Genomic DNA, 15,181 nt, shown 5'->3' on the forward strand with positions numbered 1-15,181 from the left:
GTCAGCCCAATTAAGGATAACCTCTGTTGATCAACTCAAAGTCAACTAATTAGGGGCCTTAATTATGTCTGCAATATCCTTCTACCATTGTTATTGTCACATAAAATAATCATGGTATTGATACCCCATCTGACCTAGAAGGCAGGTTATAGCACCTAGTTATTAATGCCTTACCCATTTTCAAAATGTTTCGGTTTGACATAATTTTAGACTTAGAGAATAATTGCAAAAAAATACCATGAAGTATTCTATAGCTTTTAGCCAGGTTCCCCAAATGTCAGTGTATACTACATTTGTTCTTCCACCTTCCTCCCTCTCCCTCTTCTCCATATGTTCACATATATGTGTAGCTTTTGTAAACATTTGTGAGTTGCAGTGATGCTCTTCTTACACTACATGGCCCTAAAATACTTCACTATGTATTTCCTACAAACAAGACATTCTTTTACATAGTCAAATTATAGCTATCAAAATCAGGAGATTAATATGGATGCAATACTATTACCTAAACTGCAGGTCTTACTCAGTTTTCACCAATTGTCCCAATAATATCTTTTGTAATAAAAGAAAATTGAGGATTATTTATTGCATTTATCATCTTTTGAGTTTTCCTCAATTTGGAATTGTTTATGAGTCTTTATTTCATGAAATTGATATTTTTGAGGACCTAGGCCAGTTATTTTTGTAGAATCTTCAATTTGGGTTTGACTGATGTTTCTCATGATTAGTTTTAGATTATGCATTTTTGACAGCAATTCCCAGATTTTTAGAAAATTTCTTAAGGGTCTTTTGTAGAATCAGAACTTTTTTATAGGAGAGTTATCATCAGGGTCTACAATGGAAAAAATATCTCCCCAAATAAATATTCCTGAAAACGGTTCACTACTAAATTTTATAATTTAAATTTTATAATTTAAAAATTATAACTGATCCTATTCTAATACAAAGCCACTTGGAAAATATTCTTTCTAAAATAATTACAGATTATTGGACTCTCAATATTACTAGCTAGTAAATTACAAATGTTTCTCATCTTAAGGATTGTCTAGAAATTTGTTGAGAAGAGTAAACTCTCTAAGAATAGCTTCAGTCTCTCATGTAGAAATCAAAGCGGGAAATTATAGAGAGAATTAGGTTCAGTATTTCCACTGTAACCTTTCTGAGCCGCAGCGTTTTCATCTATAAATGAGGATAAAAATACTGACTTTATGGGACTTTTCTAAGGATCAAATGAGACAATGCATACAAAGGACCTACAAATTCTTTGGTATATAGTACATGTGCAATAAATATTTATTTTTCTCTGGAATCTCCATCCAGCTAAACTGTAATGATAAGAGTGCATGACACTGAATGCTTACTAGTTAAAATGTAATTTATTTTGTCTACTTGGATTTTATTTTAATGCTTTTAACAAATATATTGAAAAAGCTTCAACAATATCTAAGAATTAAGTTCAAATTAGAAGATAACTGTGCTTCAATATCTTATAGTCACTCTGCAGATGCTGTATAAGCTAAAAACTTCAAAAGTGTTTGAAAAACAGAAGATAGGAGAAGGAAAACCAACATGTGAAATTGTAGAGGAAGATCCATATGCCATTCAGATGATTAATTGGTGTCCGGAGAGCAGAATATTCTGTGTATCAGGAGTCTCTGCATATGTCATAATTTATAAATTCAGCAGACATGAAATAACAACAGAAATAGTGGTAAGTTATTTAAAAATTAATGTTTACAGCTAGATTTATTAAAAGAAAGGAATGATCATAGATTTTGGCTAGTGTTTGGTATGGTTTTAAGCCTTTAAGACTACTGTATTTGGCCAGTAATCCAATTCATAGGATTTTGAATTGTTCTTGTTACCTAATATGACATATTTAAAAATAGTTTGGCTTAAAATGAAAAAACATTTCTCTACCAAAAATTTGTATTTATTGAATAGAATGGATTATGTGTATATAGAATTTATACAGTCATTTATTCCTTTATGTATAAATGTTAAATTAATGAAGTCCTTGTATCTATTAAAATTTTTTGTCTTTTCTTGTCAATTGCCACAAGTGATCATTTCTCAACTACAATAAGATTATTTTTAATAATTTTCTAGATAGCAACATTTTTATAGGATGGAAATAATTATGGGCTACCTTAGCTAAATTTTAAACTAATCAACTAATTTAATTATTTAATTATGCTCTCATAGGATAAATTAAACCTAAATTAAGGCATCTATAGATATTTGGCCTTCCCTACTGAGTCTATTTTACCATTTTATCAGAAAATAAAGATTATCTCCTAACGGCCTGTCTATAACTGTTTTGACCTCAACAATAAATTTAAGTACTGCCCTGTTAAAGTATATGAGTTAAAATCCCACCCAGCCTTTAGAGTCGGATAAGCCTATATTTTAATTCCAGCTTTGCCAGTGAATAGCTACATGACTCTGAGCAAGTCACAAGGCTCTAGTAGTCAGTAGTGTAGTCTGGGTAAGATCAAGTCTCATACACTCATATAATTTTCTGTGTAAATAAAATGGAAAAATGGAAATAATAAATTACAAATGATAATGCCAATTTCATAGGGTTCTTATGAGGATTATAACAAATCATTAACATAGTATCTAGGTATAGTTAGCACTCAATAACTGGTGATTGTTACAGTCACCAGAGTTTTTTTTGTTTTTTAAGATAATCATGACAGTCATTTTGATAATATTGCTATATTACCAACCCATAATGACGTTTGTTTTCAGCCTCAAAAATGCTGATTTTTTAAAATCATATGGTTTCACTCATATGTGGAATTTAAGAAACCAAACAGAAGAGCATAGGGGAAGGGAGGGGAAAATAAAACAAGATGAAATCAGAGAGGGAGACAAACCATAAGAGACTCTTAATCATAGGAAACAAAGAGGGTTGCTCAAGGAGGGGATGGGGTGAGGGGATAGGGAAAATAGGTGATGGACATTAAGGAGGGCACATGATGTAATGAACTCTGGGTGTTATATAAGACTGATGAATCACTGAACTTTACCTCTGAAACTAATAATACACTATATGTTAATCAATTTTTTTAAATGCTGATTTTTACATTGTAAAGCAAATATTTGCTATAAAATCAATTTTAATTAAAGCATTGAATGCAGTCATCAAGTACTTAATTTGTAAACATTTTTAGATTAAAAAAGATTTTGGATCATCTTTTTATTTCAATACAGTTTATCATATGTTTTTCAATTAAGAAATTCTAACCAAGTTAATGAAATTGAACTAAGCTAATGAAACAAAAATTATAATTTATTTTGGAAAACCTTTACTAAATTTAAAGTCAAAATAGAATTTTTTTTCAAACTAAAAGCCTTGTACAAATAATACTTTGTGTGTTATGTATGTGTGTGTAAACACATCCAGTTTATTTTCTTTCACTGGAATAACCATGACCAATTTCTCATTTCATTATATATGGAGTTGTAATTTATACCTTAAAAGGAGTACTTAGTATATAAAAACTTTATCTCAACTAGTAGGTATTTTTCTTATAAATCTGAGGAATTAAGAAATATTTTACATTTTTTGTCAATGCCAGTGAATGTTCCACGTATTTCACTATTTAAATCAATTTGGGATACTTCAACTTTACTATAAATTAAAACTGAACTTGTTAATATGAAAAAGTAGTAATTACCAAAAAGTTATCAGAAACTTTAATGTGATTACTTATTATTATGACTTAGATAAAATTAAAACTTGATTTTTTTTAAAGTCATTAGAGGTACGACTTCAGTATGATATTGAAGATGTTATTACCCCAGAACCAGAAACAAGTCCTCCGTTTCCAGATCTCTCGTCCCAGCTTCCTTCTTCAAGGAGTCTTTCCGGAAGTACTAACACTGTGGCTAGTGAAGGAGGAACAAAGGACAGTATCCCATGCCTCAAGTAAGAGTTCCTACCAAATTCTGAAACAGTTTTACATATTAATCATATAATACTTTGAAACTGTGCCAAATAAAATTATTCTTTTTTATTAAATTGTTGTCAATTGACCTACACTCTACCAAGGGGTACTGTGGTCTTTCTTTGAATATCCATGAAGACAGCACAGTATTTTTATCCTTCATTACAAATTCATGGATTTACTTCCCAGAAGGATCCTAAAAACATGGCTTTAATAGAATGGAAACGTGTATGGCAGGTCAGAAACTTGGACACTTGCTTGGTATCTCCCAATTGTAAAAGTATGTTTAGGCAATTTCTTCAATTCTCTTGGAATCAAAAAGAAAACCACCGTTACTATCTACTACAAGAATATGTTAGAAAAAAAGGATTTCTCTCATGATTATTGAAGAAGTAATATTTCTTTCTTCTTTTTAACTAATGCTATGAAGAAGGTGAGATTTAAACAAAAAGTTGATGAGGGAGTTAGCTGAAATGTATCTGGTAGAAGAGCATTCCAGGCAGAGGTAACAGCTAGAGCAAATGCTTTAAAGTGCCTCACATATAATATTCCATGCTCATGGACCGAAAGAACAAATATTGTTAAGTGTCTGTGCTTCCCAGAGCAATCCATATTCAATGAAATCCCTATCAAAATACCATTAACATTTTTCACAGAGCTGGAACAAATAATCCTAAAATTTGTATGGAACCAGAAAAGACCCCGAATAGCCAAAGGATTTTTGAAAAGGAAAGCCAAACATGGTGGCATCACAATGCCAGACTTCAAGCTCTATTACAAAGCTATAATCATCAAGACAGTATGGTACAGGCACAAAAACAGACACATAGATCAAAGGAACAGAATAGGGAACCTGGAAATGGACCGTCAACTTGATGGTCACCTAATCTTTGGCAAAGCAGGAAAGAATGTCCAATGGAAAAGACAGTCTCTTCAACAAATGGAAAATTGGACAGTCACATGCAGAAGAATGAAACTGGATCATGCTCTTACACCATACTCAAAATTATACTCAAAATGGATGAAAGACCTAAATATGAGACAGAAATCCACCAAAATCTTAGAGGAGAACACAGGCAGCAAGTTCTTCGACCTCGGCCATAGCAACTTCTTGCTAGACACGTCTCCGAAGACAAGGGAAACAAAGGCAAAAATGAACTACTGGGACTTCATCAAGATAAAAAGCTTTTGCATGGCAAAGGAAACAGTTGACAAAACCAAAAGACAACCAACAGAATGGGAGAATATATTTGCAAATGTTTTATCAGATAAAGCATTAGTACCCCAAATCTATAAAGAACTTATCAAACTCAACACCCAAAGAACAAATAATCCAGTCAAGAAATGGGCAGAAGACATAAACAGACATTTCTCCAAAGAAGATATACAAAAGACCAACAGACACATGAAAAAATCCACATCACTCAGCATCAAGGAAATAGAAATCAAAACCACAATGAGATACCACCTCACACCAGTCAGAATGGCTAAAATTAACAAGTCAGGAAACAACAAATGTTGGTGAGGATTCAGAGAAAGGGGAACCCTCCTACTCTGTTGGAGGGAATGCAAGCTGGTACAGCCACTGTAAAAAACAGTATGGAGGTTCCTCAAAAAGTTGAAAATAGAGCTATGCTACAACACAGCATTGCACTACTAGGTTTTTACCCCAAAGATACAAATGTATCACTACAAATGTAGTGATCCAAGGGGCACCTGCACCCCAACATTTATAGCAGCAATATCCACAATAATCAAACTATGGAAACAGCCCAGATATCCACTGACAGACAAATGGATAAAGAAGATATGGTGTGTGTGTGTGTGTGTGTAATGGAATATTACTCAGCCATCAAAAAAATGAAATCTTGCCATTTGCAACAATGTGGATGGACCTAGAGGGTCTTATGCTAAGTGAAATAAGTCAATCAGAGAAAGACAATTATATGATTTCACTCATATGTGGAAGTTAAGAAACAAAACAGAAGAGCATAGAAGAAAGGAGGAAAAATAAAATAAGACAAAATCAGAGGAGACAAACCGTAAGAGACTCTTAACCATAGGAAACGAACTGAGGATTGCTGGAGGGGAGGGAGGTGGAGGTATGGGGTAATTGGGTAATGGTCATTAAGGAGGGCACATGATGTAATGAGCCCTGGATGTTATTTACAACTGATGAATCACAGAATTCTACCTCTGAAACTAAATATACTATATGTTAATTAATTTGATTTAAATAAATTAAATTAAAAAAATAAAGTGCCTCACATATAAGGATGTCAGTGTAGCTAGGACAACAGTAGCAAGGTGGGAGTAATGGGGAGGATAGTAGGAGATGAAGTCAGATGAGTAATAGCTAATATAGGCCATTGTAAGGGCCTTGGCTTTTACTCTGAATTAAATTGGGACTCATTATAGTGTTTTGAATAGAAAGGAGACATGATCAGACTTAAATTTTAAATTGATCATCTTGGTTGAAGATGGATTTTGAGATGGAAGAGAAGGGTAGAAGCCAGGAGACCAGTAAAGAGGCTGTTGCACCCAACTAGAGATGATGTTATAGGCTGACAGATTCAGCAAATAAAAATACAGGATACCCATTTAAATTTGAATTTCAGATAAACAGTAAATATTTTTTAGTATCATTATATACTAGATACTACATGGGACACACAGTAAAAACAAAACAAAAACAAAACCCTATTTATTGTTTATTTGAAATTCAGATTTAAAATATGGAAAGAGCCCAGATATCCATCAACTGATGAGTAGATAAGGATGTGGTATATACAATGGAATATTACTCAGCCATCAAAAAGAATGAAATCTTGCCATTTGCAACATGGATAGAACTAGAGGGTATTATACTAAGCAAAATAAGTCCAAGAAAGACAAACACCATATGATTTCACTCATATGTAGAATTTAAGAAATAAAACAGATAAACATAGGGGAAGGGAAGGAAAAATAAGACAAAAAGGGAGGAAAACTGGACTCAACTATAGACAACAAACTGAAGGTTGCTGGAGAGGAAGTGGATGGGGGAATAGGGTAACTGGATGATGGGCATTAAGGAGTACTTGAAGTAATGAACACTGGGTGTTGTATGCAACTGATGAATCACTAAATTCTACCTCTGAATCTAATAATACAGTATATGTGAATTGAATTTATATAAAAAATTAATTTTAAAATGGTGCTCAGATTCTGGATATATTTTGAAGGTGGCGCAAACAGCATTTGATTATTGAGTAGATGTAAGGTACAAGAGACGGACAGTAATATGATTTTAAGATTTTTTAATTGAACAACTGGAAAGATACAAGTTGTTATTCACTGGAATAGATAAGGCTGCAGGTCAATCAAATTTAGAGGGATGAGCAGGAATTCAGGTTTTAGACACATTGAGCTCCTTTTTTAAAAGATTTATTTATTAATTTTAGAGAGAGAATTGGCAGGAGGGAGGGGCAGGGGGACAGAATCTCGAGCAGGCTCCCTACTGAGCAGGGAGCCTGATGTGGGGTCAATCCCTTGACCCTGAGATCCTGACCTGAGCTGAAATTAAGAATTGGATGCTTAACCGACTGAGCCACCAAGGTGCCCCTGCTTGGACATGTTGAGCTCTTAAGTTGGGTGGTAGATTAATAGTCATTCTTTTTATTGTCATGCATTATAGCTTACATATATGTAACAAATATTATGTAAGAAAATACGTAATAAAAATAAAATACTATCCTCAAAAATAAAAAAAAAAGGAAGTAATGAAAGCCATTTGAAGTTGTGGACTTGACTGAAAAGCTACTTAAAGAAAAAACTAAGCAATCTTGAGTGGTTTGGTATATTTTAAGAAATCTAGAAGACACTGTCCACCTGTGTACTGCCCTCAGTGCCTGGTATTGTATATTTCTATAGGAAAATTCTATGTAAATTCTGAAGATAAGCATGAGCATACTTATTTAAACTATATGTGATAGAACTACCTTTTTCTCTTTTTTTAGTGTTAAGACACGACCAGTGCGGATGCCTCCAGGGTATCAAGCAGAGCTTGTTATTCAGTTGGTATGGGTGGATGGTGAGCCTCCCCAACAGATTACTAGTCTTGCTGTAAGCTCAGCATATGGAATGTAAGTAGTTAAGCATTCTCATTTGTATTAATATATTTGATATATTCAGATATTTATTTTAAAATACGTAAGTCCTAAAAATGGAAGGAAGCCCTTAACCTAGATTTTTACTTGATTGAAATAGTATAAGAAAAATAATAACATAAATAAAAACTATGATTATTTGTTCTTGCTTGAATTCAAACTTGAGATAATATTCTCACTTTTAATGTTAGGAGGTTGTTACGATGTTAGTACACATACTTTTTTGTTTATTTTCTATCCTTTTCCTCTTTGTGTTTCAATTTCGATACTTTCTTCTGACTTGTCTTTTAGAGTTCACTAATTCTTTCTTCTTGTGGTAGATCTACCCATGGAATTCAGTTTCAGTTATTTTATTTTTCAGTTCTATGCCTTTCATTTGGTTCTTTTTAAAGTTTCTGGTTATCTTCCAAAATTACCACTCTTTTCCTTCATCTCTTTGAACATGTTGAATATAGTTCCTTTAAATATGTGTTTGATAACTTCCTGTGTGGTATCTAATTTATTATTTGTCTTGGATTTTGATCATATTATCTTCATGTATCCCAGATTTGCTTTCTGGTTTTGTTGCTAATTTTTTATGGAACATTATATGAATTTATATAACATCATATATTTATTTATATTATCTATAAATAAATATTATAAAGATAATTTTGGTTTTAAGTGATGTTATAATCTTCCAAAAGGTACTCACATTTCCTCTAATAGGCTAAACTAAGAGGAAATAGAAAGCTTAGAACAACGTATTCCAATCAGACATTCTTTGAAAGTTGGATTGTATTCCCTTTAAAAGCTAATTCTAATTAATCCTTATTTCTAGATTGTAGCCCTCCATAGAAGTTATGCCAAATTATACTCCCACCAACAATGTTTTAAGAATGCCTGATCTTCCATTACTTTTAACAATGGTGTATAACCAAACTTTTAATCCCTGTCATTTTGTTAAGAAGTATATAGGTAGACTTTTCTCATATCTTAAGTGAAATTCAACATATTTTCCTGTACTATGACATTTCTGTTTACATTCTTTGTCCATTTTTCTGCAGTGTTGTTAGTATTTCTCTTATAGATTTGCAGAAACTATTTACAAAGTAGGAAATTAGCTTTCTATGTGATGGAACTTGCCAGTATTTTCCCTTTTATTTATGAGGTTGTTTAGGATGGCTTTTTCCATGCATAAATTAAAAAAAAAAATTTAAAGTAATTCTATTTTTTATGGCTCTGGATTTTGTGTCCTACTTAGAAAAGCTTTCCTCACTTATTGTGTTCTCTTTTAATATATTTGTTTTTAACATATTTAAGTATTTCTTCTATCTATCATTTATTTACATATCAGATATGAAATAGGGATTAAAAACTTTCTTTCCAGATGATTAAGAGTTGTAGCCAACACCACTTCCTGAATATTTCATCTTTTCCCTCAAAATTTAGAATTATCTTTTATCAAATAATACATTTTTTAAAATATATTTGGCTCTACTTCTATACTTCCCATTAGTCCTCTAAGCTAAGTCTGATGAGCTCCAAGAGCTCTTTGAAGCCATTTGAAAGGGAGACTACCTAAAAAAAAATCTTGTGCTTCTGGAGTTTTTACAGCATGGAGGTTCTATGTGAATATACATAAGGGGAACTTGTTGACTGAAAATTGTTTAGTAGGAAAACTGGCAGAAACAGGCCTTTAATGAATGGAGGAGAGGATGGAAGTATGGGACAGTCAATAATCCCATTATTTGATATGGCAAGAATATATGTTTGCAAAGATATAGCCCAAGTAGTTATGGCCGATGACTGACCTCAAGCCATTTTCAGGGTTCTGTACTCAAAAGATTAACCTATAAAGGCAAGGAATGACAAAATTAAGAGGCTAGGAAGGTATATCACCAGGTTCAGAAGCTGAAGGTTGTTTAGAATAAGTCAGCACATTTTCCATGTAAAATAACTGTGGGGGTGACAGTCACTATAGAACCTCTGAAGAACCTACACTTGTATGAGAAAGACAACTTGGACACCTTTCTCATAGACAGTTTGAACTGCTGAAAAACTCCAGCTTAAGTGGCTACTTACATAAATCCCAGGAAAATTTTAAGCAATAAGTAATACCAGTATTATACAAAAACTTTCTGAGAATTGAGAAAGAAAAAGTCATATTCATCTCTTTATGGGCCAGCATAATCTGATGCCAAAATTTGAAAAGATCATTATTACTAAAAGTGCAACATGAATATAGGTGTAAAAATTCCAGCCAAAATATAAATAAATCTAGCAATAAAATAATTACATATTATAACCATGTTTGGCTTATGCCAGGAATGAAAGGGTTATTTAACATTTGAAATGAATTCATGTAATTTGTCACATTAAAGGATAAAATAGAAAACCATATACGTAAGCCATGAGATGCAAAGAGCAAAAACATTTGATAAGATTTATCATCTATTCATGATCTAAAAAGAAAAATTAACTAAACCAAGAAGGAAATTTCATTAATCTGATACATGGCAGCAAATATTATTCATACTTTACAGTAAAATGTTGAAAAGTTTACCTCTGAGATAAAAAGAGGACAAGGGTGACTGCTGTCACCACCTCTATTCACATCTACAGTAGATCCTAGCCAGAGCAATACAGAAAGGAAAATAAATCAAAGTTATATGGACTAGAAAAAAAGGAAATGGAAAGAAATTATTATGTATGTACATTATTTAAATACTTTACAGATAAATTATTAGACTTACTAAAATATTTTAACAAGATTGCTGGATACGAAGTCAATGTAAAAATACATTACATTTCCATATACTGAAAAAATAGAAACTAAAATTGTATAAAGATTCCACTTATAATAAAATAAAAATAAAAAAATCTAGGACTATACCTAATAAAAGATGATCAAGATCTCTACACAGAAAACTATAAAAACTTAAGAGAAATTAAAGAACCTAAATCATGGACTGTAAAATTCAATAACAGCACAAAGATGTCACGTTTTCACAAAATGATCTATAGATTTACTACAATGCTGATATAAATTTTAGCAGGCTTTTTCCCCCTGGAAGTTTAAAACTGGTTCTAAAATTTATAGAGAAATGCAAAGGACCCCAGTTAACTAAGAAAAAACAGAATTAGAAGACTTGCTCTATTGGAAAACAAGACTTATTAAATAAAGGTAGATTAGTTATGACAGGGCTTCTGTTGGCACAGGAGAGATAGACAGGACCAATACACAGAAAAAAGAGTGCAGAAAGAGATCCAGGCATTTATAGCCAAATTTGTTCTTCAGAGCAATAGAGGAAATGACATGTTTTCCCCAACAGATACTACAAAGTCAATTGAAAAATTATATAGAAAAACTGAAATCTTACTCTTCTTTCCTACTATACACAAAGATTCTAGAAGGTATTACAGGAGAATATCTTCATTACACTTGTGTTAAGAAAATATTTCTTCAACAATACTCAAAAAGTATTAACCATAAAGAAAAACATTAAGAACTTCTTGGGAAAAAAGGGCATCATTAAGAGAGTGAAATGGAGGACAAGGAAGAGATATTTGGATTAATTGTATCTGACAATGGACTCATTCATATGCAGAGTGTAAAAAGAGTCTCATGAATCATCAATAAGGAAAACACAAATAATAGAAAAAATGCAGAAGAAATTTGAGTATGTCGCAAAGAAAGATGTATAAAAGACAAATATATTTTCACATATATATGAGAAGGTACACAACTCCATTAGTAATGTTGGTAGGGTTTGCAAAGATACTGGGTAGCAGGAACTCTCATACATTGCTGTTAAGAGGGTAAATTGTTGAATCTACTTTATAAAATTGTTAACATTATTTACTCCATATGTTGACACACACTACAACCCAAAAGTTTCATTTCTGGGTATATACCCAATGAAAGGCAAGCATCATGTGTTTCAAAAGATAGTAGCATTATTTGCAATGCTAATGTTATATTTAAAATAGCCCCAAACTATAATAAAAGATGTCCATTAGAGTAGATCAAATAAACATATCCTATGTTTATCATATAAACATATCCTATGTTTATCATATAAACATATAGTAACATATGTAGATCATATAAACATATTGTAACATATCCATTTGAATTCTACAGCAATTAAAGTGAAAAACTATATTTACATGTAACAAGATATACGAAAAAAGCCAAACATCTATCAAAAACAAGCAAAACTGGTATTGAAAGTCAGATTTGGGGAGACAGGAAAGAGTAGCAATAATTGGCAGAAGCATGAGGCAGCTGCTTGTAACATACTATTTCTTGACATAGTGGTGGTGATGTGGGATTGTTCACTTTGTGATAATTCACTGAAGTGTACAATTATGTACACTTTCATTTATGAGTGTTTCACATGAATAAAAAAGTATAAGATTTTTACAAATTGAGTAATTTCTAGAAATTTATCCCATAAATATATTGTATATTTTAGTGCAAATAACTTACGAAGGATATTCATTGTTGTATTGTCAATAGCCATAGACTGGAAGCAACCTATTGTCCATTAACAAAATTCTAGGTAAATAAATCAGATTACACATAAATATTGTGGAGTTATTTTTAAAAATTCACATCCCATGGATTTACATAGAATAAGTACCAAAATATCTAATAAGGTTTAAAAAAATCAAGGTACATGATATTATTTATACTACGCAACATTGTTTATCTGTAATATGCTATAAACATCCAGAGTACATTTTTTTAATTCCTACAAATTGATAAGAAAAAAATTATCCAATTACAAAATAAGCAAACTATATAAACAGGCAATTCAGAGAAGTGCATGGCCAGTAAATATGAAAGGATTTATAACTTCACTAGTAACAAGTAAAAAAAAAAACTGAGACAACAGAATGGCAATTTTTATCTGTTATATGAGAGAATTTTTAAAGATTGTTAATATTTTCTGTTAACAATATGAGGAAATGATTCTTTTTTATACATTTTATCTTTTAAAATAAAACTAAGCTTATCTTTTGACCCTAAAATTCTAATCTTAGTGAAATTTTTACAATTTCTGGACTCACTTATTCAGTTTGTAGAAAGATGTTCTATATTACATATAATAACAAAACATTTGGAACTATATATAAATGTCCATAAATAGGAAGATGCTCTTTTAAAAAACATGTTACTTTTGGGGTTTTTTTATTATTAACCTTTGGGTTTTTTTTATTATGTTATGTTAGTCACCATACACTTCATTAGTTTTTGAGGTAGTGTTCCATAATTCATTGTCTGTGTTTAACACCCAGTGCTCCTTGCCACCCTGAACGTGCCTGATCTCATCTGATCTCAGAAGCTAAGCAGGGTCGGGCCTGGTTAGTACTTGGATGGGAAACATATTACTTTTTTACCTTAGAATACAATGCAACAGTTAAAGAACACAGACAAGGAAGTATGTCTTTGACATATTTTTGTGAAAATAAGAAAGTTATAGAACAAGTACATGCTTGTTAAGACATGGAAAAGAGCAAGATAGGTATAAAAACTGTTAATGGCAATCATTTTTGAAAGGGGGATTGGCATACAGTGGGCCAATTAAGGGGACTTTCATCTTATATTTATTGTTGAAATTATTAAAGTAAAAATAATTTTTTAAGTTTAAAAAAACTAAAAAAAGAAAACTTTGTTTTGTGCCTCTGAACATACTTTCCTTAGGGACTTGGGAATGTGAGTTGATGAGAATCATCAGACACCAGAAATGGTTAGAAAATCTTGGACCTATGGTATGTGATCAATGACTTGAAAATCATTTGAAAGTATAAATATCAAAATTGATACAATGCAGCAAGGTAACAGAACAAGATGTGTGGAGAAAAAAACAGGGTGAGAAATCAAATAATTGAAGGAATCTAATGAGAAGATTAAATGTGAATAGTTTACTTTTATTCCAAAGATAGAAGCAATTATGTTCTTCTATTATTATGAGCTCTTCATACTCCCATAATTTCCAGAGGATAAAGAGCCATAAAGTTTTGATGGTTAGGCTTAGTGGAAGCTCTGTTTTTTTTAGTTACTGAGATAATTAAGTGCAAAGTTAAAGAGCCTGAATGCTAGAGTCAGATTCTTTGGGATTCAAATCTTAATTCTGTTTTCTAGCTCTTGAATCTTAGGAATGTTACTTAAAGTTTCTGTGTTCAATTTCCATATCAGTAAAATGAGATAAAATGTTGAGAGGATTAAATGTATTAACACATATAAGATGTAAGTTTTAGGGGCACCTGGCTGACTCAGTCAGTAGAGCATGTGATTCTTGATCTCAGGGTTATGAGGTCAAACTCCACATTAAGCATGGAGCTTACTTAAAAAATAAAAAATAAAATGTAACTTTTAGACTCAGAGCAGGATACACATGACATATTCAAATAGAATAATTGAGGAGTTTTTACATTGACGGGATCTTATTTAGGATGTAGAAAAACACGAAATAGTGTAGTATCCCAGGGCTAGAAAGGATAGTGCTTCATTACCACCCATAAAATAATAACTTGAAGACATAAATATTACATTATTTACCTGAATAAAAAGTAAACCAATAATAGAGTGATTTTATCTAACATACAAAAAGAATTTATAGATGAGGAGAAAATCAAGATGGCAGAGTAGAAAGATTCTGAATTTACGTTCTTCATGGACACACCAAAATTATGGCTACGTATAGGACAGCTCTCTCTGAGAATGACCCGAAGACTAGAAGAATAACTCTTACACAATTGAGGATATAAAGGAAAAGCCACACGGAGACAGGAAGGAGGGGAAGAGATACAGACTAGTCAGGACCTATATGCCCAGAATGGCAACCCCCAAGTGGCAAGGATATCACAAAGGCAGGGGTACTCCCTGAGGAGGTAGGGGTTAAGGCACCACATTAGGCACCTCTGCCCTGAGGACCTGCACTGGGAAGATGTGCCCCATAACATCTACCTTTGAAAACCAGCAGGGTTTAACTCTGGGAGAGCCATGAGGCTATAGGAAAATGAGACTCTGCTCATAAAGAGCCTGTGCACAAACTCATTTGCACCAAGACGCAACAGAGAGGCAGC

General features: G+C 32.2%; 1 protein-coding gene across 2 annotated transcripts in view; it reads left to right on the plus strand.

Moving 5' to 3' along the window:
* STXBP5L (syntaxin binding protein 5L) overlaps positions 1 to 15,181 on the plus strand; it is a 419,474-nt gene that overhangs the window by 303,306 nt on the left and 100,987 nt on the right. For both annotated transcript variants that reach the window (XM_008708188.2, XM_040621308.1), the window contains exons 15-17: positions 1,494 to 1,711; positions 3,765 to 3,937; positions 7,955 to 8,080. In XM_008708188.2, the coding sequence (XP_008706410.2) occupies positions 1,494 to 1,711; positions 3,765 to 3,937; positions 7,955 to 8,080 (517 nt within the window). The remainder of the gene's footprint in view (positions 1 to 1,493; positions 1,712 to 3,764; positions 3,938 to 7,954; positions 8,081 to 15,181) is intronic.

Source organism: Ursus maritimus, unplaced genomic scaffold (assembly GCF_017311325.1).
Source record: "Ursus maritimus isolate PB19 unplaced genomic scaffold, ASM1731132v1 scaffold_4, whole genome shotgun sequence".
Taxonomy (NCBI): Eukaryota; Metazoa; Chordata; class Mammalia; order Carnivora; family Ursidae; genus Ursus; species Ursus maritimus.